The following is a 26,979-nucleotide window of genomic DNA, read 5'->3' on the forward strand; positions in this document are numbered from 1 at the left end:
AGTGCTTGCCTACAGCCGGGGGAGGGAGGGAGGAGAACAGGAAGTGACCGGTAGTGGTTACGAGATTTCGTTTTGGGGCGATAAAAATGTTCTAAACTTAAGATTGTGGTGATGGCTACAACAGCGTGCACATACTAAAAACACTGACTATATACTTTAAATGGGTGAATTTTATGCTATGTGAATTATATCTCAATAATGATGTTAACAAAATGATAATTACTGGATAATATAGTGTGAGGCACTCATTATCACCACTGCATTAATAAGGGCGTTTAACCAAGCCTGAGCTGTCGTCAGTGACTGCTTCCTCAACAAAGTGATGCCTGAGTTGCACCCAAACAGCGAGGAGGAGTGAGCCAGGCTTGGGGAGGAAGAAGGCTACTTGAAGCAGAAGGAACAGTGCTGGGAAAAGGTCCAGAAGTGAGCAAATCCCATGACAAGCACTATCCATTACGTAAGGAAGAAGGCAGAAGATGGAGTTAGATACCAATCACAGAAGGTCTCTTAAGCTCTTGGTAATTACTGAGCATTAGTGAATTACTGGTGCTCACCTACTGTGGCAGAGGGATGGCATTCACAGCCCCATCCTTCACCCCTCCCCATATCTACACCCTTTCTCATGGGACCTTGGCGTTCCCTTCACTAAAGAGGCAGTCTCTTTTCCCCACCCCTTGAATATGGGCTGGCTATGTGACTTGCTTTGCCTGATGTGATATTAGCAGTGACTGTCCTCGCTTGCCCTTGTGCTTACTGGAAGATAAAAGACACATGGAGCAGATCTAGTTGCCCCTGTTGTCCCTGCTGAGGCCATTCTAGCACAGCCAAAAACAGCAGAGCCCTAGCTGACCCAAAGGTGAAACAGTCTAGCCAAGCCCAGTCGGGATCAGCTAACCCACAGACTCACACATTTAATATTTATTGTTATACATCACTGAGGGTTTTTGTGGGTGGTTGTTACCCGGCATTATTATGGCGTCGATTAATTGACAGGCTGCTCATGAAATGCTGAGAAATGTTTTTCATCTGGTTGTGGAACTGACATTCTCTTAAGGGAGGACAAAAGCAAGGTATTTGGAGCCTGACACTCACCACCTGCTCTCCTGCTTAGTACTGGTGTGACTTGGAGCAAGAAGCATTAGCAAGTCCGGCCTCCTTTTTCCTTATCAGTAAAATGGAGAGAATATTATATACTATACTGTAACACTAGTACACTAGGATTGTTCTGAGATTAAATAAAATAATACATGTAAAATATTTACAACTCAGTATGGCACATAACATGAGCTCCATAAATGTTAGATTAAAAAAAATGCTGGTGCAACTAAGGAGCCTGCCTGCCACAACTAAGACCCAGCACAACCGAATAAACAAATAACTAAATAAATAAATGTTAAAAAAAAAAAAAAAAGGCTGGGGACGTCCCTGGTGGTCCAGTGGTTAAGACTTCGCCTTCCAATGCAGGGGTTGCAGGTTTGATCCCTGGTTGGGGAGCTAAGATCCCACATGCCTCGTGGCCAAAAAAACATAAAACAGAAGCAATATTGTAACAAATTCAGTAAAGACTTTAAAAATGGCCCACATTAAAAAAAATATCTTAAGAAAAAAATTTAAAAAGGCTGAACTTGGCAAAGGCAATAACTGAACAGGAGAACCCCACCTCTATGCAGACGTGAGCTGAGGAAGTTTTGGCAGGCAGGGGCCCAAGATTCTGTTGAAACAGGACAAAGTTACAAATTCTACTCCATAAATTATTCTGGGCCAAAATTATTTTGACTGTGTTTTAAGAGTCAATGTCAACTAAATCCCCATCTTAGCTATAAGCAAATCTCATTAAAGCACCTTAAGAACATATGACCTAGGAGAGATGGGGAGTGACTGCTTAATGGGTACAGGGCTTCTTTTTGGAGTGTTGAAAACGGTTCTGGATTAGACGGTGGTAATGATTATACAACATGATGAATATACTGAAAACCACTGAACTGTATACTTTATAGTGGTTAAAGGTGAATTTTACCTTAATAAAACAAGAAAGAACATATACCCTTGAGCAATATGGCAACCAGTTATAACCTGCTGGTTGCAGGTGAGACGTACATTAAAAACAACAGGAGACTCTGGCTTTAGAATTGCTATTTTCCTCTGGCAGGGAATAGAGAATTGGCCCATCCCTATCTCATGATAATCAAACTCCATCAGCTATATGCAATAGCTGGCCCCGATTTTTACTGATGCTTTGTAAACGCTCAGCACTTTTCAAGTGCTTTGTAAATAAGTGATTTTTCTCAAAGAGGGCGTGACAGCATTCTGGGTGGGGGACAATTCTTCCTCCTTCTATACGTACCTCTGGCCATTCCCCACCCCTTTCCAACCACCTCTGTGAGTCCTCACAAAACTATCAAGTAGAGATTACATTATTAATGAGGAAACTGAGGGTCGAAGAGATTGAGTAAATTATTTTAGGTCACAAAGCTATTAAGTGGTGGTGGTGGGGTCACGAGTCAGGCAGTCTGACTCTTACTGCCCAAGTGTTTTTTGTTTTTTTTTTGCACTGGGTCTTCGTTGCTGTGCATGGGCTTTCTTTAATTGTAGCGAGCAGGGGCTACTCTTAGCTGCCGTGCACGGGCTTCTCATTGCGGGGGCTTCTCGTTGCGGAGCACGGGCTCTAGGCATGTGGGCTTCAGTAGTTGTGGCACGTGGGCTCAGTAGCTGTGGCTCGTGGGCTCTAGAGTGCAGGCTCAGCAGTTGTGCCTCGTGGGCTCTCGAGCACAGGCTCAGTAGTTGTGGCGCACGGCTTAGTTGCTCTGCTTGCCTGAGTTCTTAAACGTGATTTGCTACTGCTTGCTTCTCTATTCTCTATAAGGGGGAAGGGCTGTTGTATCTAATATATCCAAATGTGGGATCGAGAAACTTTAAGTAAGTATTAGCTCATAACCTCAGTGATCTAAGAGAGTCAAAGGCCAAGGGAAAGATCAACAAAAGTAGAACTTTCTTTTTACGTTTGTAAAAGATTTTCCACAAGTGAATTCTGAGTATAGTCACGATTAGTGAAGTGGCCACAACTAAACCTCATTTGCTCTTGTGCAGACAACAACCTAAGGATCTCAGACAAGCAATTTATCCTGCTAGGAAACGGGTATACATTTTACATGGAAAGTCTAATAACCCAACTGGCCTGTAATTTGAGGGACTAAATAATGGCTCTTTTTAAAAACTGGACTGACTACTCTTAAGTACAACCACATGGAACCAGACCCAGAGCCTTGGCAAAGTTAAAAAGCAGGTCAAGAGCCCAAGCCCACCAGCCCAAGCTGCTGCCCTCCCACAGCCCTCCTCCCTGGGTGCTAATTTACTGGACATTTCTTGGTCAAGTGTACAAAGAAGCCTTGATGAGCTGCACAAACACAGGACCCAGTCAGACCAGCAGTTTATAAAGCTGGACAAGCCTCTGCCAGAAAGAAAGAAACCTCACTCACCAGATGCCCACCTAAAATTAAGTGGCTGAGTCTGCAAATCTGCCCTCAGCACTTAATCGGGTGAACACAGGCATTCCCGCACAGATTTATTAAAACTGAAAACTGAATTTTCCTGAGGCAATACAAAGTTTACAAAAATATTTTATTTTGTTAAGCCCCCCAAGTAGCTTATCCAAATTAGCGTTCTGTGAGCCACTGTGCAGGGCTTTACTTTTGCTCATGTTTCCCTCTTCACGATCAAGAAGACTTCATTCAACTGGGCAACTGAGCAGAAAGGCTGGTTCCTTCCAATTCTTCTCATTCTTCAAATCTCCCCAGTCTCATCCCAAGTAAAAACATGTCCTAAGGAATGTTATAACAGTAACCTTTACATACCAACCCTCTTCTTCTGGGCATACTTAAATCTCAATAAATGAGTTTATTGATTAAGGTCCCACAGCTCATTTTCTTCTACTTAATATGTGACGTCAGCTGTTGACTCAGACATCTGGAACAAATTCTTCCTTTCTTAAATGGACAAACAGCCCTTTGTTACCTCTGTACAAAAGACCTCAGTTTTTACAAGCTGATTATAAAATGGGCAGAAGACCTGAAAAGATATTTTTCCAAAGAAAACATTAAGATGGCCAACAGGTACATGAAAAGATGCTCAACATCACTCATCATGAGAGAAATACAAATCAAAACTACAATGAGATATCACCTCACACCTGTCAGAATGGCTGTCATCAAAAAGATCACAATAGGACTTCCCTGGTGGCACAGTGGTTAAGAATCCGCCTGCCAGGAATGTACAGTGGAGAAAGGACAGTCTCTTCAATAAGTGGTGCTGGGAAAACTGGATAGGGACATGTAAAAGTATGAGATTAGATCATTCCCTAACACCATACACAAAAATAAGCTCAAAATGGATTAAAGACCTAAATGTAAGGCCAGAAACTATCAAACTCTTTGAGGAAAACATAGGCAGAACACTCTATGACATAAATCACAGCAAGATCCTTTTTGACCCACCTCCTAGAGAAATGGAAATAAAGACAAAAATAAACACATGGGACCTAATGAAACTTAAAAGCTTTTGCACGGCAAAGGAAACCATAAACAAGACCAAAAGACAACCCTCAGAATGGGAAAAAATATTTGCAAATGAAGCAACTGACAAAGGATTAATCTCCAAAATTTATAAGCAGCTCATGCAGCTCAATAACCAAAAAACAAACAACCCAATCAAAAAATGGGCAGAAGACCTAAATAGACATTTCTCCACAGAAGATATACAGACTGCCAACAAACACATGAAAGGATGCTCAACATCTTTGCTCATTAGAGAAATGCAAATCAAAACTACAATGAGGGCCTCCCTGGTGGCGCAGTGATTGAGAGTCCGCCTGCCGATGCAGGGGATACGGGTTCGTGCCCCGGTCTGGGAGGATCCCATATGCCGCGGAGCGGCTGGGCCCGTGAGCCATGGCCGCTGAGCCTGCGCATCCGGAGCCTGTGCCCCGCAACGGGAGAGGCCACAACAGTGAGAGGCCCGCGTACCACAAAAAAAAAAAAAAAAAACTACAATGAGATATCATCTCACACCAGTCAGAATGGTCATCATCAAAAAATCTAGAAACTATAAATGCTGGAGAGGGTGTGGAAAAAAGGGAACACTCTTGCACTGCTGGTGGGAATGTGAATTGGTACAGCCACTATGGAGAACGGTATGGAGGTTCCTTAAAAAACTACAAATAGAACTACCATATGACCCAGCAATCCCACTACTGGGCATATACCCTGAGAAAACCATAATTCAAAAAGAGACATGTACCAAAATGTTCATAGCAGCCCTATTTACAATAGCCCGGAGATGGAAACAACCTAAGTGTCCATCATCGGATGAATGGATAAAGAAGATGTGGCACATATATACAATGGAATATTACTCAGCCATAAAAAGAAATGAAATTGAGCTATTTGTAATGAGGTGGATAGACCTAGAGTCTGTCATACAGAGTGAAGTAAGTCAGAAAGAGAAAGACAAATACTGTATGCTAACACATATATATGGAATTTAAGAAAAAAAAATGTCATGAAGAACATAGGGGTAAGACAGGAATAAAGACACAGACCTACTAGAGAATGGACTTGAGGATATGGGGAGGGGGAAGGGTAAGCTGTGACAAAGTGAAAGAGCGGCATGGACATATATACACTACCAAACGTAAGGTAGATAGCTAGTGGGAAGCAGCCGCATAGCACAGGGAGATCAGCTCAGTGCTTTGTGACCGCCTGGAGGGGTGGGATAGGGAAGGTGGGAGGGAGACGCAAAAGGGAGGGGATATGGAAACATATGTATATGTATAACTGATTAAATTTGTTATAAAGCAAAAAAAAAAAAAAGAATCCGCCTGCCAATTCAGGGGACACAGGTTTGATCCCTGGTCCGGGAAGATCTCACATGCCGTGGAGCAACTAAGCCTGTGCACCACAACTACTGAAGCCCGCGCACCCTAGAGACTGCACGCTGCAACTACTGAAGCCCGCACTCTCTAAGGCCTGCGTGCCACAGCTACTGAAGCCCGCGCACCTAGAGCCCATGCTCTGCAACAAGAGAAGTCACCGCAATGAGAAGCCCACACACCGCAACGAAGAGTAGCCCCCGCTCGGCACAACTAGAGAAAGCCCACTTGCAGCAACCAAGACCCAATGCAGCCAAAAAAATTTTTAAAAGAGCACAATAAATGCTGGCAAGGATGTGGAGAAAAGGGAACCCTTGTACACTATTGGTGGGAATGTAAATTGGTGCAGCCACTATGGAAAACAGAATGGAGGTTCTTCAGAAAACTAAAAATAGAGCTACCACATGATCCAGCAATTCCACTCCTGGGTATAAATCCAAAGAACATAAAAACACTAATTCAAAAAGATATATGCACCCCAATATTCACAGCAGCACTATTTACAATAGCTAAGATATGGAAGCAACCTAAGTGTCCATCAACAGATGAATGGATAAAGAGATGTGGTATATATATATACACAATGGAATATTACTCAGCCATAAAAAAGAATGAAGTTCTGTCATTTGGAAGAACATGGATGGACCTAGAGGGTATTCTGCTAAGTGAAACAGGTCAGACAGAGAAAGACAAGTCTCTATGTTATTGCTTATTTGTAGAATCTAAAGTATAAAACAAATGAATGAATATAACAAACCAGACTCACAGATAGAGAGGACAAGTGAGTGGCTACCAGTGGGGAGAGGTAAGGGGGAAGGGCCCGATAGGGGTAGGGGGTTAGGAGACACAAACTACTATGTATAAAATAAATAAGCAGCAAGCATATATTGTACAGCACAGGGAAATACAGGCATTATTTTGTAATAACTTTAAATGGTGTATAATCTTAAATGGCGTATAATTTTTTTAAAAAAATTGAAATATAGCTGATTTACAATATTAGTTTCAGGTATACAAAATAGTGACTTGATATTTTTATTAGATTATACGCCATTTTTAAAATGTCATGAAGAACTTAGGGGTAAAACAGGAATAGAGACACAGACCTACTGGGGGTGGGCTTGGGGATATGGGGGGGTGGGCTGTGATGGGGCGGGGGAGAGGCATGGACGTGTATACACTGCCGGGCGTGGGGTGGATGGATGGTGGGGGGTGGCCGCGCGGCGCGGGGGGATCGGCTCGGTGCTTTGTGGCCGCCTGGAGGGGTGGGATGGGGAGGGTGGGAGGGAGGGAGATGCAGAAGGGAGGGGATGTGGGAACAGATGTATATGTATGACTGATTCACTTTGTTGTAAAGCAGAGACTAAAAAAAAAAAAAAAAAGACCTTAGTTTAAAAAACAAACGTACCATGATTTCCTCACATCTATAATTCCATTTTCCCACTAATTCAACTGGGCCTTGCCATGAATCAGTATTACTCCAAGAACCAGTCACATGTAACTGAAGGTCAATCTTAACGAATGGAATTCAAGATCAGTAGACTCAACCAAGATACTCTGGGTGACTTTACAGTTCTAGTATGCCAACGCTCCATGCGTTCTTTTTATATTTCCTGAGTAGTAAGATGAAGATGATGATGATAGTAGTAGTAGTAATAATAGTGGCAGGCAACACTCAGAGAGCTCTTACTATGCACCAGGCAACGTTAAGTCCAGTTAGCCCTCTGTGTCCTCAGACGTGGAACTCTCAGATACAGAGGGCTAACCATATTACACCATTGTATACAAGGGACCTGAGAATCTGTGGATTTGGGTATTTCTGAATGGGTCCTGGAACCAATCCCCTGCAGATACTGAGGGATAACTGTACTTTACAAGTATTAATCTAACCCGGCAAATGGGAGCCACTGTTACCCATTTTTTCCAGATAAGAAACTAAAGCACAGAGATGTGAAATAACTTGACCAAGATCAGAACTAGTATAGAACTAAGCCTGGATCTGAATCCAGTCAGTCTGACTCCAGGCCTCACACTCTGAACCACTATTGCTACACAACCTGTCTCACTATAAACAAGAATTTAGGGACTTGCCTGGTGGCACAGTGGTTAAGAATCCGCTGCCCAATGCTGGGGATGCAGGTTCGATCCCTGGTCTGGGAAGATCCCACATGCTGCAGAGCAACTAAGCCTGTGCGCCACAACTACTGAGCCTGCGCTCTAGAGACTGCAAGTCATAGCTACTGAAGTCCGCGCACCTATAGCCCACGCTCCGCAGCAAGAGAAGCCACCACAATGAGAAGCCTGCGCACCTCAACGAAGAGTAGCCTCCACTCGCTGCAACTAGAGAAAGCCCAAGTGCAGCAACGAAGACCCAACGCAGCCAAAAAAAAAAAAAATGCCATGAATTCAGAACACAATGATAAAAAAATTTAAACAACAACAATAATAATAATAATAATTTAACTTGGAGCTTAGTCTCCAGAAAATAGTTTTGAGGTTTTTTTGGTATTTATTTATATATTTTAACATCTTTATTGGAGTATAATTGCTTTACAATGGTATGTTAGTTTCTGCTTTTTAACAAAGTGAATCAGCTATACATACACATATATACCCATACCTCTTCCCTCTTGAGTCTCCCTCCCACGCTCCCTATCCCACCCCTCTAGGTGGTCACAAAGCACCGAGGTGATCTCCCTGTGCTATGTGGCTGCTTCCCACTAGCTATCTGTTTTACATTTCGTAGTGTATATATGTCCATGCCACTCTCTCACTTTGTCACAGCTTACCCTTCCCCCTCCCCATGTCCTCAAATCCATTCTCTACGTCTGTGTCTTTATTCCTGTCCTGCCCCTTTGTTCTTCAGAACCATTTTTTTTTATTCCATATATATGTGTTAGCATACAGTATTTGTTTTTCTCTTTCTGACTTACTTCACTCTGTATGACAGACTGTCCATCCACCTCACTACAAGTAACTCGATTTCATTTCTTTTTATGGCTGAGTAATATTCCATTGTATATATGTGACACATCTTCTTTGTCCATTCATCTGTCGATGGACACTTAGGTTGCTTCCATGTCCTGCCTATTGTAAATAGAGCTGCAATGAACATTGTGGTACATGTCTCTTTTTGAATTATGGTTTTCTCAGGGTATATGCCCAATAGTGGGATTGCTGGGTCATATGGCAGTTCTATTTTTAGTTTTTTAAGGCACCTCCATACTGTTCTCCATAGTGGCTGTATCAATTTACATTCCCACCAGCAGTGCAAGAGGGTTCCCTTAGAAAATAGTTTTAGTTAAGCAAGCAAACTGAATTATGATATATGAAAATTCAGATTCACAGCCCTTTTCTTAGACTGCAACTTGTAGAGCTTCTAAAACACTGCAAAAAAAAACACTGTTACTTTAATATGTCATAAAGAAATTTGAAATAGGCAACGAGAAAGAATCCTTTTGTTTGGCCAACAATGCAGTAGCTCAGCTAATTGAGGCTACACAAGCACAATTCTCTTAATGATACCGCATGCTATTAAAGAGGGTTTCAGATAGGATTACCTTGTTTTCTTCTAGGTGCCTTTTCAACTTTTCTTCCAAATCCTTGGTTTCTTCTGAGCCCTTGATATTTCTCTGCTCATAACTTTCACATGCTTCCTTAAGCTGCTCTTGTAAAGCTTGGTACTCCTTTTCAATCTGTGAAATACTCCCCTGAAAGTATAATACAAAATTATCTATTAAAAGTAGTTTTAAAAGCCTATTTCTGATCTTGTTCTGAACTGTCTCTTAAAATAAACAAAGGAGAATATATGGCAGATGAAAATTTACAAGGGAAATGTCACAATAATTCAAGAACTAAAACCTGTTACACTGTTTATCAAAGTCAGCTCTTTCTTTCTTTCTTTCTTTGGCTGCACTGGGTCTTAGTTGTGACACGTGGGATCTTTGTTGCGGCATGTGGTATCTTTTTTTGTTGCAGCGCACGGGCTCAGTAGTTGCAGCGTGTGGGCCTAGCTGCCCCGTGGCCATGTGGGACCCCAGTTCCCCAACCAGGGATCAAACCTGTGTCCCCCACAATGGAAGACAGACTCCCAACCACTGGACCATCAGAGAAGTACCAAGCCAGCTCTTTTTTTAAAAAAAAATTATTCATATTACTGGAACTCATAAGGAAACTTCTCACTATGTACCGTAATTAGCTCTGAATATTCGTTTTAGAAGAGTCCAATATTAAATTAACAGTTTGATATGAATGTCATCCTCCACGATGCATATCAAGAACTACTTACCAGCTTTAAAAACTGCAAATATTATGCATATTTTAGAGATGAACAGGACATACTTTTGGCCCTACTTTTATAGTGTTTCAAATGGATAGTTGCTGATATTTTTAAAAGACGAGTTAAAATATTATCAATAAATTATTTACAGTTATGTAACTGCCTCCCAGACAGCTTTAAAAAAAAAAGCACACAGAAGTCATACTGCAGTGTGAAATGTTGGCAAACAAAAAGCAGCATTTATGTAGTTTTTTAAAGCCTTTCATACTGCTAAGACTGGCAGCAATCACACATTTCTGTCTGCAAGAAGCACCTGTTTAATGCTTGCAATTCCTCCCAGCTGCAGGTAACTGCTCTACCAAGATACGAGGGGCCTGGGCAGCCAGGCTTTGGAAATCTAACCCAGTGGCACAAACTTGGTCCGTCTTCCCCATCTCCTGTACCTCTCCCAGCATCTTAGCATCTTCCAAGTGTAAAAAGGCAGGGAATCAAGGTTTTGAAATTCTGTAAATTATCTGAGAACCGTGAACTATGGCCAGGGTGACCATACGTGCCAATTTGCTGTGGAGAGTCTCAGTTTTTGTCATCCAGACTGAAAGTTCAGCTCTACGAATACAGCCCATATTTAAATAATCAACTAAATGGTGAACCTTACTATGACCCACAAGCAAGCCTTTACGGTTTCAGATCTTAGTTATTTCTGTTTTCAGTCTCAATTCAGCGAAAGGATCACAATGCAACTCAGTATTATGAATTAATTCATATGCCCCAAATTGCTAACAGAGACAGGCAGCAAGTTATATGCCATCTCTATGTTATTATACTTAAATTTCACCACAATTGTGTAAGAGATATGTTATTTTCAGTTTTTACAGATCAGGAAACCAAGGTTTAGAGAAGACAGGCAACTTCTCAAAGTCCCAGAAGAAAGCAGCCGTGCTGGGGATAATTTTAAGTCTCACTGGTTGAGAAACCAGCAATCAGCTATGCTAATGTCAAGGTCTTGAAACTAAGAGCTAATTTAAGAAAGTATTCGTGAATTATCCCAACATTGATGAGAATATTTATATGAGGGTAAAAACACTGGCTCAAACACAGCATACCTGGTTAAAGCTAAGTAGTGTAAGAACTCAATACCACTCATTCTACTTGGTATACACTCATATTCAGTCAACAATGTTCACCACAGCACTGTACGCATGAAAAGCTAACATAATCTAAATGTTCAACAGAAGAATCTAGTCAAATAAACTATGAATTCATATAATGGAATACCAAGCATGCATTAAAAATGTTGGTGAAAATTGGTATTTACTGACATGGAAAAAAGTCCACAATATATTAAGACTGAAAATTTCAAATGTAACATATATGGTATGATCCCATCTTTTAAAAAGCATTGCTTAAATAAACAAACAAACAAACAAATAAATAAATAAAATAAAAAGCATTGCTAACTTGAATGCCAATGTTAAAATAAAACCTGAAGGCTGCACATCAGATTCTAACATGGGTGATGGGAATGTAGATAATTTTCAATTTCTCTTTCATAATTTTCAGTATTGTTCATTAAAAAAATTTAAGGGCTCTATATTATATTTTATAATTGGCTAAAACTGTAAAGCTATTTGTAAAAATAGTAGCAGGCAACACAAAGTTCTAACCTTACTTATTCCTAATTAATTACACATCTGATATTATAAATCACTCTTAATCAGTGATCATAGAATCGCTTCATTTTTAAATGACAGAGTAATATTCATTATATGGATTTACCATAATTCACTTAACTAGTGAATATCGATGCATATTCACATTGTATTCAATTTTCTGTTGACATAAATACAGGTAATATACAAATATCCTGTTCACTGGTCTCTGTACACATATATGAACGCAGATAAATTCCAAACTGCCTTCCCCCAAAATTTACATTTTTATATTCTTTCAATAATGTATAAATGATTGTTTTTCTTACTTCCACTGGGGTTGGGCATCATTTTCTATGTTTAAAAATTATCCTTATTTCTTTTATTGCAGATTGTCTATTCCCATCCATTCCCATTTTTGTGTCAGATTATTAATTTTTTCCTTATTGATTTACAGCAACTTCATATGCTAAGCAAGGAAATTAGTTCTCTGTCCTATGCTGCAAATAATTTTCCTAGTTGGTCATTTGTGTTTTGATGCTGTATATATTTGTTCATACATATATATATGTTATGTGCATGTATAGACACATTACATATGTGTGTGTAAACACATATACGCAAATACTTTTCTGTCCTGCTGTTCATTAATCTTATTTAAAAAATTTTCCTTTTCTTCTAGGTACTCTTCTAGGTCCATCTTTAATTTTTTAATTTTTTATTTTTTTTGCGGTACATGGGCCTCTCACTGTTGTGGCCTCTCCCGTTGCGGAACACAGGCTCCAGATGCGCAGGCTCAGTGGCCGTGGCTCACGGGCCCAGCCGCTCTGCGGCATGTGGGATCCTCCTGGACCGGGGCACGAACCCGTGTCCCCTGCATCAGCAGGCAGACTCTCAACCACTGCGCCACCAGGGAAGCCCTAGGTCCATTTTTTAATATTTAAATATTTTATCTGCCTGGAATTTATTCTGGTATATGGAATGAGGTAGGGATCCAAACTAATTTTTTCTAGATGGCAACCCACTTCTACTAACACCACGTATTTAACAATCTACTTTTTGCTCACCAACAGCTAGCATTTTTATTAGACCTTAAATTTCTATATTTTGTTCTATTGGATTCTTAGTCTAATGATCTATTTATGTGCTAATATAGATTTATATTATGTTTTGATACCTACCTGCACAACTCCCCTTCCTATAGTTTCTTTTCCATGGGCATTCTTGATGTTTGTTTTTCCACATGAAGTTTAGAATCAATTCGTCCAGTTTCAAATAAATTCTATGCAGTAGCCAGCCACCAAGGTGGCCCCCAAGATCCTTGCCTCTTGGTATTCATGCCATTGTATAATCCTCGCCTACAATGTATCAGGGTTGGTGGGTTGGTCTATGTGACCAAGACAAATACAGGAGAAGCGATACACTGTGACTTCCTAAAGTAGGTCATGAAAGCCACTGCTACTTCTGTCTTGGATCACCCACTCTGGGGAAAGCCAGGCCTCAGGAAGACACTCAAGCAGCCCTAGGTGGAGGTCCACAGGCAAGGAACTCATGCTTCCTGCCAACAGCCAGCACCAACTTGCTAGGCATGTGAATGAGCCATCCTGGAGGTAGCACCTCTGGTCCCAGTTACTCCTGCAGATGCTTGAGCCAAGGTCAACACCTTGACTGCAACTCATAAGAAATATCTGGAATGACCCAGCTAAATTGCTCCTCCATTCCTGACTCACAGAAATTGTGAGGTAGCTTGTTATGCAGCAATAGATAACTAATACACTCTGTTCATGTTTGTTTTGAGACTGTGTTAAATTAAAATCTTTAGAGAGAAACAATCTCTTTAATAATAGGTCTTCCTATTCAAGTACACTTAACATTTTCTCATTAAGTCTTCTGTGTGTCTCAGTAGCATTTTAAAGTCTTCTTTCACAGGTTTACATATTTTATCTTTTTGATGCTATTGAAAACGTAATCTTTTCTTTAATATAATTTGCAATGGGTTGTTTATAACTGGAAAGGAATTTTATCCAATCAACCTTCTGAATTATCTTACATTTTGGTATTGGGTTTTCGGTTGATCACTTTGGATGTTCCAGGGACAGAGTCTTAGCCTCTGTAAATAATGATACTTATACCTCCACCTTTAAAATCTTATTTTTTTCTCGTATCTGATTTTGTCAGCTAATATCTCCAGGATAATAATAAATATTAACGATGATATATAACCTTTAAGCAAGATGACGCATTTGGCTTAAGAAAGATACAAGCATGTTGAAAAGTATTCATCTATTCCCATTTGATTATGAGTTTTAGTCAAGAAAAAAACTTGAATTTTTTCTAATACCCTATCAGCAGCTATGGAGTTGATCAAATGACTTTTCTCTTAAGATATGTTAACACAGTAATTATATTAATAGATTTTCTAATTGAATCATTCTTAAAGCGGTGAAGGTTTTTATAATAATTTCTGTGTTACTCATGTGAATAAGCTTTTACTTATAAATTAACACAGGCTCATTATACCAGTTAAAACAATAAAGCCGTTAGACTTCACAATCAGTAAAGCTGGAAAAAACTTACCTTTTCCTCTGCCTCTCCTTCCCAACTTCGAACAATAACAACAAAACAATAATTTTTTGTTATGTTCTAAAGCTTATTCTATAATGTTTTGTATGGAATAACTGGCTTCAAAATAGTTCTAAGTTCGTCATTCCCATCTAGGTAAAAGTAAAGAAAATTAAACCTTTAAACAGTTTAATAGGATTTTGACTCACCTGTTGTGCCTCAAAAGGATCATACGGCTCAGTATTGACTTCTTGATGCATTATATTCCAAGACACCTTTGGGGCAAAACAAACACATTCAGTCTATCTCAATTGCTCTAGTAAAATAAATCCATCATGTAATAACATTTTGAAACATGCCCATAACTTTTTCAAGGTTTTTTTTGGCCACTCTAGATAATGTTCTATGCTTTCTACAAATATTTGTAAACAGGAAAAAGTGATCATTTATAATTAGTAAAAGTGAAAATGATTTTGGTTCATTACTGTTAACATAATTCTTCAAAGTTTTCTAGAAAGCAAAAAACTTAATGAGTAGGAGGATAACCAATAAGGATTTAATGAATTCATGCCTTATGAAGTTAACTACAGAGAAACCTTAGCTTATTCTCGTGCTTGTTAGGAAGGAACTTTTATTCACATCTCTCTTGTTTCTCTCCATCTGGTTGTGTCTTTTAACTCCCTCACTCCTCCCCTGGTTTGGTAGGAGAATTGGGCATGTGCAGCCCAGACTCTTCCTTTTTTCTTTTTCTTGGGAGCTGCCCATGCAGAAAGCACCTTTTCCCCTTCCTTCTCCATGCAGTAAGTCTTAGCGGCAGGCACCCAAGTTAGGAGGCCTTCTAGTCCAGCACTGCTTTAACTAGGTGGGGAAGCTGGTATGTCATGGGCTTCACTCTTAGGACATGCACTCTACAGAAACAGCCACATCTTCCTGCCATACTTTTATTAATTATCAAGGTGATGTTTTGGCTCCATCTGCTGGCTCCACTATCTTATTTCTCAACTGGTGCAAAACTTGGATAGGAAGAAGGATGTTATTTACTAAACCCAAAAATTCCTTCTGGCATTACCTGTCACGCCCTACAAAAGGGTTCATAAAGTCCATCATTTTAAAGAATTTTAGTAAATATGATGGCAATGAAAAATGAAGAGGAAAATTTAACTTTAGTATGAAGAAGACTTTCTATTTTCAGTCTTACCTGTACGGCAACCATTTGTGTATGTGGAATATCTGTTACTTCATTGGTGCTTTCTGGTTTTACTTCCTGCTTGGCAGAATTTCCACAGTGGTCATCAGTTCTGTTAGACTCACTTTGGGCTGTATCAGCACCATCCGTGATGCACTGTGACTTTACTGGTATTTCCAAAGATTCCTGAAGGATCTGTGTTTCAGAGGCAATCTGGTTACCAGGGGCATTCTCAGTACTGAAATAATGGCTCTCAAAATGCACTTCTGTTATGTCACTGGCTACAAAAGACGGCACCACTGGTATTGATCTTTGCAGCTGATATTCAGAAGAAATTCTGGCCAGAGGTGCGTAAATGCTATACTGGGGCAAAGTCGGTAACACATTTATAAACGCTGGTGGTGTCTGGGTAATGTCAAATCCCCGAAAGGGAAGATACGTACAGTATCCTGTGACCAATTGGGGTTGAGTCCAATAGGTTGGTTTCACATCCTCCGTAACTGGTTTGGGAGAATCAGAGGAGACATGCTTGTGACTTGTCTCCTCGGAGACTGGTTTGGGAGAGTCAGAAGACACCCCTTTGGGCTTCTCATCCTCAGAAACTGATTTGGAAGAATTATCGGAAATTAGTTTCGGCTTCACAGCTTCACAAGGTGACTGGGGAGAATTAGCAGATGTAAGGTAGGGCTTCACATCCTCAGAAGCTGGTGCTGAAGATAAGTCAGACACTGGTTTGGATTTCACATCTGGTTTAAATTCCCTAGCAGTTGGATTCAGCGGTAGTTTAACTCGTAAATACTCTCCTGTTTTCGAAATTTCTTCTACTTTTGTCTTAATGTTTTTCTTCTTTCTCTTTTTCTTAAGCCGTAACGCAACTTTCTTCAACGCAATACAGTTGTCAATCACAACAAAACGAGGACATCCCAGGAGAAAAGATTTCAAACCTCCTGCTTTTTCTAGTATCTGTCGAGTTTCTTCTGGGAAAAACTCATATTCTTCAGAAAACATCTTGTTACTCATGTCCAAGGGACCATGTTCCTCTAACAACTGAGAGAAATAACTAGGAAAAAATTTACATAAGTTATTATAAGGAAGTACTTGTACATGTTTATCTGAAAAAAATATTTCCCAAAATTTCTCCCAAAGTAAAATACTACTTCACTTCTAACTGATCTTGACACCTCCCCATCAAATATATTATACTCATATTAAATCTGAGAAAGGCTAACTGTAATCAATGATACTATAAATAAAATTTTGTTTACCCCTCAGAAAATAGTCCTTTAAAAAATCTTGGGGAAAAAAACAAAAGGAGATTAAAAAGTTATTTTTATAAGTTTCAGTTAAATAATTATTCAATATATTTTAAAAAACAATGAAAAGCAAAGAAACTTATTCAAGAAAAATAACAAGGCTATCAATAACAAGAACATCAAATGAAAAAAGGAAATCAAATTTCAAAAAAATCCTATTAGAATTTACATATAGTAAATTATTAACATTTCTCTGTTTAGGAATATACAATGATTCAGAATTATTGAAATCAATCAGGTCTGATCAATAAACCACCACAGTGCAGGATCAGATCCACAGTAATGGGGCCAATCCCTTAACCTGCCTCCATCTGTGGACTGGGTTTGTTCACTCCAGTTCTGGGGCCATGCTCTTTTGCCATTCTTGTGCCAGGCTCAAAGAGGCTTCCTCTCCCATTTGAATTTGGTATTCAGTCTGTAACAGTGGCACAACTAGCAAGAAAGACACATACCATGTACACTAAGAAGGCTTTTTCAAGAGCAAAAACCTCCAAAGGAATATTCTTAGTAAATTAAAGCTAACCAGGAAGATAACTTAATCGGGAAGAAGGTAAAAACAATACTTCTTTGAAGCAAAAGAAATCCACTTTATGTGCAGATGCTGCTGCACATAAATGCATAGGACAATTCCAAGTGATTAATCCCTATTCAAAGCAACTGCTATACTGATACATAAAGACCAAAAGCCACTTCTCCTCGTCTGCACTGCTGATCTAAATACTTAAAAGCCGTCAGTCTCTTTTAAAGTGTTTTTTGATAAACATTTTCCCCTTAGAATAAGCTCTGCAATAGAAACTCCCCTACATACATGTTGTTTTGCAAGGTAACAGGTTAAATAAGCGTTTGCCTTAAGATTCTAATCAAACTTCATTTTTAATGAGAAATCTCTAAAAGCAGAAACTGTTGAGGGAGGGTAATAAGGTAAAAAGAAGTAAATCACTGTAGCCTCAGGAACAATAACCCTTTCTGAGGGTTCTGGCCGATAGGTATAAATAACACTGACCCCACAATCTGTCCCAAGAGAGACCTTTCCAGGTGGTGTTTAGCTGCCACAAGCAACAGCAGATAATTCATCAGTGGTGTATGTGTATTTACTTTTTGCTCTCCGTGATGAATACTAAAGAGAATCATTAAAAAATAAAGCTTTTCTACCTGCATTAAAATACTTAAATCCAAAATGGGATCACTAAAGAACAGAGACCACAGGAAAGAAATCCATTACCAGTAATTTAGCAAAGAGCTTTTCAAGAGTTCGCAGCATGAATGATGATATAGATATGGTGATGATTATTGAGTAACTAATAAGAGTCAGATTCCTGAAGAATACTTAAGGATACAAAAAAATACTCACCATGCATTTTTAGGTGAAAAGGGCAAATGACAAAGCTGAGTGTATAGTTAAATAACAGCTTATAAAGTCCAAAACATATATTTCATACATATAAACATTTTAAAAGTCTGGGGACTTCCCTGGTCCAGTGGTTGAGACGCCACACTTCCACTGCAAGGGGCACGGGTTTGAGCCCTGGTTGGGCAACTAAGATCCTGAATGCCACACGGCGCGGCCAAAAAAATAAAATAAAAAGTCTGAAAGGATACGCACCTTTTTTTCGAAGAAATAGAGCCTCCACGTTTTTTCCACTGGCTAAAGAGCAATGAATTTTTCATACATTCAAACAGAACAAAATTTAATTCAACAAGGGTCCCTAGCCCAAAGAAAAATAGTATTATAACCACATTGTGAATAAAATTTTTATAGTGATTGTTATTTGAAATGCAACACAGAATGAACTTTAACTCTATTTATATGCTTTTCTAGCCTTGAAAAATAGTCCCTGTAGATAAACATGGGGCCCCAGATAGCACAAATATGATTTATTCATAATCCAGACTCTAATAGGGACAGTGTTCTTGCACTTCAGAACCTGAGGCAAAGACTGGCCATGGTGTGCTTGACGGAAGTGATAAAAATAATAATAAAGTTAATTTTACCACAGATAACAATAGTTGCTATATTATATACATGTACATGTTTTCATTTTTTAAGGAACCTCCAAACTGTTTTCCATAGTGACTATACCAATTTACCTTCCCACCAACAGTGAACAAGGGTTCCCTTTTCTCCGCATCCTTGCCAACACTTGTTATTTCTAGTCTTTTTGATAAAAGCTATTCTAACAGGTATGAGATGGAGATGATAGCTTGTGTGTTTATTTTTAAACTGGAGTCTAGTTGATTTATAATATTGTGTTAGTTTCAGGTTTTACAGCAAAGTGATTCAGTTATATATATTTTTTTCAGGTTAGTTTCCATTGTAGGTTATTACATTATTGTGTTTTTGATTTGCATTTCCCTAATGATTAATGATGCAGAACACCTTTTCATGTACCTGTTGGCCATCTGTATGTCTTCTTTGGGAAAATGGCTATTCAGGTCTTCTGCCCATTTTTTAATTGGACTGTTTGGTTTTCTTGATATCGAGTTGTATCAGTTCTTCATACATTTTGGATATTAGCCCCTTATCAGATATGCGATTTGCAAATATTTTCCCTTTTACAAATATGTGTATGTATATTTTCATAACTCAATGATGATCATTAGTGTCTTAAATGGTCCTTAATGGACTGTCACAGTGCTAGTGCATGTCACTGTCAGAACAGGGACAAGGGATAGGAATGGGAAAAATATTTCCAAAAGCATTCCCATCCTACTATTCTGGTTGTGCCCCTTTGAAAAATCACTGTTTTCTACATGCTCATGATTCCTTTTTTTTTTTTTTTTTTTAAAGAAATAGATTAAAGATGAGGACCCAGTTCCCTCTTTCTTGGAAGAGAGCATGACAAGTAAGCAAGAACCACATTTTCTTTTTGGTAGGCAAAGACTGATAGGGAGAAAAAACCCGATTCTTATTGCACAAAGTCATTTTTATTTGCAATACACTGTGATTCAACCAATGATCAATTTTGCGCTCCTGCTTCTTGTAAGCTGCGTGATAGAACTACATTTTCTACTTTTTCTGAAATCTTCCCCAGTGCTTAACCTTAAGTGGTTATTAATAAATCTTGACTAATTAACACTACTAAAGAGGTGTTAGGAAAAACTGAATGCAGAATGCCACCTATTGAAATTTATTTTGCTTCAACTATGTGTATCATAAAATGTTAGAACAAGGTGGAGGTCACTGAAAACAAAAATCAGTCCAACCCCCTACTTTAAACTGAAATACTTACATCAAGAAAAAGTTAACAGCAGTTACCGTAGTATTCTTTTTTTTTTTTTTTTTTGCGGTACGCGGGCCTCTCATTGTTGTGGTCTCTCCCGTTGCGGAGCACAGGCTCCGGATGCGCAGGCTCAGCGGCCACGGCTCACGGGCCCAGCTGCTCCGTGGCATGTGGGATCCTCCCAGACCGGGGCATGAACCCATGTACCCTGCATCGGCAGGCGGACTCTCAACCACTGCGCCACCAGGGAAGCCCAATCGTAGTATTCTTGACTTCTTGTCTAATATGTTTCTATTCTACACTCTTTTCATATACAATAATTTTATTTTTCTTTCTCTTACCCATTGGCCACTAAAAAAATCATTCTTAAGCCAATCATTAATTACATGTTTACTTTTGAAAATTCAAGGAAAGAATTGTTTTGAGGTATGACTTCCTGTAACTTCTAGACTTTTGACTTTCTCCTATTATAAGATATAAATTCTATCTCAAAATACACAAACAAATCAGGCTATTGGTTTCTCATAAACTTATTAAATTTCCTCCCACTTATAGTGGTAATAAATTCTTTAAGAAGCAAGCTCCTGAAAACTACAGTTTAGCTTCAGTTTTGGATGCCTGAAGCAAAGTCCAGCATGTTTTAAGAAATACTAGTATAGTTTTATAGCTGATTCCAGGTTGTCATCCAGTTCTGAGAATATGATTTGCTCACCACTTCAATTCTGAAGAAAAACCATGAAAAGGGATCCAAGAGGATATAAAAAGACTGAATAGGAACAATGCAACTGAGAAAAATAGAAGAAGTAACAATAACCAAATTATAGATGAGTGATGGGTTTTCCAGGAGTTCACTTTTTTAAATTAATTTTTATTGGAGTGTAGTTGCTTTACAATGTTGTGTTAGTTTCTACTGTACAACGAAGTGAATCAGCTATACGTATACATATATCCCCTCTTTTCTGAGACAGGAGTTTGCTTTCAAATTAATTTTCTGTTGCAGATCTTTGCCCCTCACCTTCTTTTCCTAAGGAAGGCATCATGCACAACTTATTAATGACAAGCTAAAAAAAAAAACAACAAAAAGGCAAACGTTTCCTAGATTTTCCTGAACTCTTTACTCCACTACTGTATCCACCCCACAAAGACTTGACTTTAGTGTTAATTTCTCTTTTCTTTTTTTTTGGCCATGCCATGTGGCATACAGGATCTTAGTTCCCCGACCAGGGATCGAACCTGTGCCCCCTGCAGTAGAAGCACTGAATCATGGACTGCCAGGGAAGTCCCCTAGTGTTCATTTCACATTCATATTTTCAATCCAAAAGTAATTCAGCCCAAAGTTTCTCTTTTCTTAGATAAATGTCGGGAAGTCAAGTTTTCAATACAATAAAGAGATGCAGGGTTCTATATGTGTTCTATACCATCACAGCTGGACAACTATCTCATCAGAAGTAATAACGAGATCCTGGTATCCCTTCCCCAATAAAAGGGTAGTACTTCACCAAGCTACATTAATTGCCACTGGACTTCGGAGATGCCAAACAACTGCATCATCAACATTAAGGACAATGAGATCAAATAGTTATACTATTCCTTGTCAAATGTATATGCTTTGGAATTCATGATAAAAGATTATGGCTGGAAACTGTTTATCAGTCCTATCAGGACATAACCAGGACAGTTTTGGAAACAGACAGAATCTACCTTAGCAGCTCAAACTGACAAAACTAATAATCATTAGGATTCTAAATGTAATAGTTAAAAATCCTCAATTAACTTTGTGTAATACATGACAAAAGCCATAAAAACACTTTTCTTCCCCAGAGTCTGTGAGCCAATCAGTGATTCCTTTAATAAACATAAAGGGACAAAAAGTAAACAACTTAAGATCTTTAACTGGCAGCCTCAGTATAATAGTTGTAGGAATATTAAACTACTTACTCATATAGAGTTGAACATTTTTGTTTTGGGTTAATGTCCCACAGCTTCTTATTACGGACAACATATTCATTACTGTGCTGTTCATACAGAGCTTCAAATTCTTCTACATCGTGACGAAGATGGTCAGGCACTACAAATGGGCCCGCAGAATTTGAATTGCGTTTGCTGATAAAAAAAACACACACACACAATTTTGTGAATAATTAACTTTCAGGTGGCCCAGAGTAACATTTAAATTGAAATAAAGATAGTAATATATTACTCAACTTCAGGATGCAAAAAAACACTACCAGAGAATTTAATGCAGAACAGTTACCTTTCCACAATTACAGTCAAGAGATACCTGACTACTCAGTAAGGTATGAGATACGTGACTACTGAATAAGGTACAAGATACCTGACTACTAAGTAAGGTACAAGACACCTAAGTACTTTTAACTACTTACTCTTGCTACCAAGAGCAAATTTTTTTTAATTCTGGTTTTAAAAAAAATCAATGTTGCATTAATTGTAACCTGTTAAAGAGAAAAATGAAATAGTTTATTATAACTGCTATCAATTTAAGTTAAGATGAGACTGAGACTGGTAAAAGGTACTTAAATAAAAAGATTTTTTAAAAAACAGTATAAGATTCTAGCACTCTAAAAAGATGTAATAGTTTGAGTGTGGGCTCTAAACCAGACTGCTGATTTAAATTCTGTCTCCGCTATGTACAAGCTTTGTGTCCTTGGACACTCAACTACACTGTGCCTGAGTTTCCTTATCTGTAAAATGAATATAATAATACTACTTATCTCCTAGAAAGAGGAGTGGCTTAAATGAGTTATACATAAAAAGCTCTTAAAATAGTGCCTGGTCCATAAGTGCTATCAAAATATAGGCTACTATTATTTTAACTTAAAACAATTCCTCCATTCAAAGAATCCATGGAAATGTGCAAAGCCAACTGTCATTACAACTCATTTAAGAAACGTGGGGGAAGAGAGAGATTGGTTCAAGATGGTGGGGTGGAAGGATGTGCTCTCACTCCCTCTTGCAAGAGCACCGGAATCACAACTAACTGCTGAACAATCATCGACAGGAAGACACTGGAGATCTCCAAAAAAGATATCCCACATGCAAAGACAAAGGAGAAGCCACAGGCGACAGTAGGAGGGGTGCAATCACAATACAATCAAATCCCATAACTGCTGGGTGGGTGACTCACAGACTGGAGAACACTTACACCACAGAAATCCACCCACTGGAGTGAAGGTTCGGAGCCCCATGTCAGGCTTCCCAACCTGGGGGTCTGGCAACGGGAGGAGGAATTCCTAGAGAATCAGACTTTGAGGCTGGCAGGATTTGATTACAGGACTTTGACGGGACTCGGGGAAACAGAAACTCCACTCTTGGAGGGCACACACAAAGTAGTGTGTGCATCGGAACCCAGAGGAAGGAGCAGTGACCCCATGGGAGACTGAACTAGACCTACCTGCTAGTGTTGGAGGGTCTCCTGCAGAGGTGGGGGGTGGCTGTGGCTCACCATGAGGACAAGGACAGTGGCAGCAGAAGTTCTGGGAAGTACTCCCTGGCGTGAGCCCTCCCAGAGTCCACCATCAGCCCCACCAAAGAGCCCAGGTAGGCTCCAGTGTTGGGTTGCCTCTGGCCATACAACCAAAAAGAAGGGAAGCCAGCCCCACCCATCACCAGACAAGCAGATTAAAGTTCTGCCGAGCTCTGCCCACCAGAGCAACAGTCAGCTCTACCCATCACCAGTCCCTCCCATTAGGAAGCTTGCACAAGCCTCTGAGACAGCCTCATCCACCAGAGGGCAGACAGCAGAAACAAGAAGAACTACAGTCCTGCAGCCTGTGGAACAAAAACCACATTCACAGAAAGATAGACAAGATGAAAAGGCAGAGGGCTATATGCCAGATGAAGGAACAAGATAAAATCCCAGAAAACAGCTAAATGAAGTGGAGACAGGCAACCTTCCAGAAAAAGAATTCAGAATAACGATAGTGAAGATGATCCAGGACCTCGGAAAAAGAATGGAGGCAAGGATCGAGAAGATGCAAGAAATGTTTACAAAGACCTAGAAGAATGAAAAAACAAACAAACAGAGATGAACAATACAATAACTGAAATGAAAAATACACTAGAAGGAATCAACAGCAGAATAACTGAGGCAGAAGAACGGATAAGTGACCTGGAAGACAGAATGGTGGAATCACTGCTGTAGAACAGAATAAAGAAAAATGAATGAAAAGACATGAAGACAGCCTAAGAGGCCTCTGGGACAACATTAAATGCAACAACATTCACATTATAGGGGTCCCAGAAGAAGAAGAGAGAGAGAAAGGACACAAGAAAGTATTTGAAGAGATTATAGTTGAAAACATCCCTAATGTGGGAAAGGAAATAGCCACCCAAGTCCAGGAAGTGCAGAGAGTCCCAGGCAGGATAAACCCAAGAAGAAACACGCCAAGACACATAGTAATCAAATTGACAAAAATTAAAGACAACGAAAAATTCTTGAGAGCAGCAAGGGAAAAACAACAAATAACATACAAGGGAACTCCCAATAAGGTTAACAGCTGATTTCTCAGCAGAAACTCTACAAGCCAGAAGGGAGTGGCATGATATATTTAAAAGGATGAAAGGGAAGATCCTACAACCAAGATTACTCTACCCGGCAAGGATCTCATTCAGATTCGATGGAGAAATCAAAAGCTTTACGGAGAAGCAAAATCCAAGAGAATCCACCAAACCAGTTCTACAACAAATGCTAAAGGAACTTCTCTAAGTGGGAAACACAAGAGAATAAAAGGACCTACAAAAACAAACCCATAACAATTAAGAAAATGGTAATAGGAACATATATATCGAGAACTACCTTAAACGTGAATGGATTAAATGCTCCAACCAAAAGACACAGGATGGCTGAATGGATACAAAAACAAGACCCATATTACATGCTGTCTATAAGAGACCCACTTCAGACCTAGGGACACATACAGACTGAAAGTGGGGATGGAAAAAGATATTCCATGCAAATGGAAATCAAAAGAAAGCTGGAGTAACAATACTCATCAGATAAAATAGACTTTAAAATAAAGAATGTTACAAGAGACAAGGAAGGACACTACATAATGATCAAGGGATCAATCCAAGAAGAAGATATAACAATTATAAATACATACGCACCCAACACAGGAGCACCTCAATACATGAGGCAACTGCTAACAACTATAAAAGAGAAAATCGACTGTAACACAATAATAGTGGGGGACTTTAACACCTCACTTACACCAATGGACAGATCATCCAAACAGAAAATTAAAAAGGAAACACAAGCTTTAAATGACACAACAGACCAGACAGATTTAACTGATAATTGATATTTACAGGACATTTCATCCAAAAACAGATCACACTTTCTACTCAAGTGCACACGGAACATTCTCCAGGATAGATCACATCTTGGGTCACAAGTCAAGCCTCAGTAAATTTAAAACTGAAATCACATCAAGCATCTTTTCTGACCACAATGCTATGAGATTAGAAATCAATTACATGGAAAAAATGTAAAAAACACAAACACATGGAGGCTAAACAATATGTTACTAAGTAACCAAGAGATCACTGGAGAAATCAAAGAGGAAATCAAAAAATACCTAGAGACAAATGACAACAAAACCACGATGATCCAAAACCAATGGGATGCAGCAAACGCAGTTCTAAGAGGGAAGTCTATAGCAATACAATCCTAACTCAAGAAACAACAAATATCTGAAATAAACAATCTAACCTTACACCTAAAAGAACGAGAGACCGAAGAACAAACAAAACCCAGAGTTAGTAGAAGGAAAGAAATCATAAAGATCAGAGCAGAAATAAATGAAAGAAACAAAGAAAACAATAGCAAAGATCAGTAAAACTAAAAGCTAGTTCTTTGAGAAGATAAACAAAATTGATAAACCATTAGCCAGACTCATCAAGAAAAAGAGGGAGAGGACTCAAATCAACAAAATTAGAAATGAAAAAGGAGAAGTTACAAGAGACACTTCAGAAATACAAAGCATCCTAAGAGACTACTACAAGCAACTCTATGCCAATAAAATGGACAACCTGGAAGAAATGGACAACTTCTTAGAAAGGTATAACCTTCCAAGACTGAACCAGGAAGAAATAGAAAATATGGATGGACCAATCGCAAGTAATGAAATTGAAACTGTGATTAAAAATCTTCCAACAAACAAAAGTCCAGGACCAGATGGCTTCACAGGTGAATTCTATCAAACATTTAGAGAACAGCTAACACCCATCCTTCTCAAACTCTTGCAAAAAATTGCAGAGGAAGGAACACTCCCAAACTCATTTCATGAGGCCACCATCACCCTGATACAAAAACCAGACAAAGATACTACAAAAAAAGACAATTACAGACCAATATCACTCATGAATATAAATGCAAAAATCCTCAACAAAATACCAGCAAACAGAATCCAACAACATATTCAAAGGATCATACACACCATGATCAAGTGGGATTATCCCAGGGATGCAAGGATTCTTCAATATATGCAAATCAATCAATGTGATACACCATATTAATGAACTGAAGAAGAAACACCATATGATCATCTCAATAGACGCATAAAAAACTTCTGACAAAATTCAACACCCATTTATGATAAAAACTCTCCAGAAAGCAGGCATAGAGGGAACCTACCTCAACTTCATAAAGGCCATATACAACAAACCCACAGCAAACACCATTCTCAATGGTGAAAAACTGAAAGCATTTCCTCTAAGATCAGGAACAAGACAAGGATGTCCACTCTCGCCACTATTATTCAACATAGTTTTGGAAGTCCTAGCCACGGCAATCAGAGAAGGAAAAGAAATTAAAGGAATACAAAT

The 26,979-nt window shown here is 39.0% G+C and overlaps 1 protein-coding gene across 3 annotated transcripts in view; it reads right to left on the reverse strand.

The window, feature by feature from the left end:
* TTC3 (tetratricopeptide repeat domain 3) overlaps positions 1 to 26,979 on the reverse strand; it is a 142,008-nt gene that overhangs the window by 27,477 nt on the left and 87,552 nt on the right. For all 3 annotated transcript variants that reach the window (XM_081234152.1, XM_081234151.1, XM_081234153.1), the window contains exons 32-35: positions 22,072 to 22,236; positions 15,612 to 16,659; positions 14,623 to 14,688; positions 9,484 to 9,633 (exon numbers count right to left, since the gene is read on the reverse strand). In XM_081234152.1, the coding sequence (XP_081090278.1) occupies positions 9,484 to 9,633; positions 14,623 to 14,688; positions 15,612 to 16,659; positions 22,072 to 22,236 (1,429 nt within the window). The remainder of the gene's footprint in view (positions 1 to 9,483; positions 9,634 to 14,622; positions 14,689 to 15,611; positions 16,660 to 22,071; positions 22,237 to 26,979) is intronic.

This window comes from Mesoplodon bidens (assembly GCF_964165515.1).
Source record: "Mesoplodon bidens genome assembly, chromosome: 5".
NCBI lineage: Eukaryota > Metazoa > Chordata > Mammalia > Artiodactyla > Ziphiidae > Mesoplodon > Mesoplodon bidens.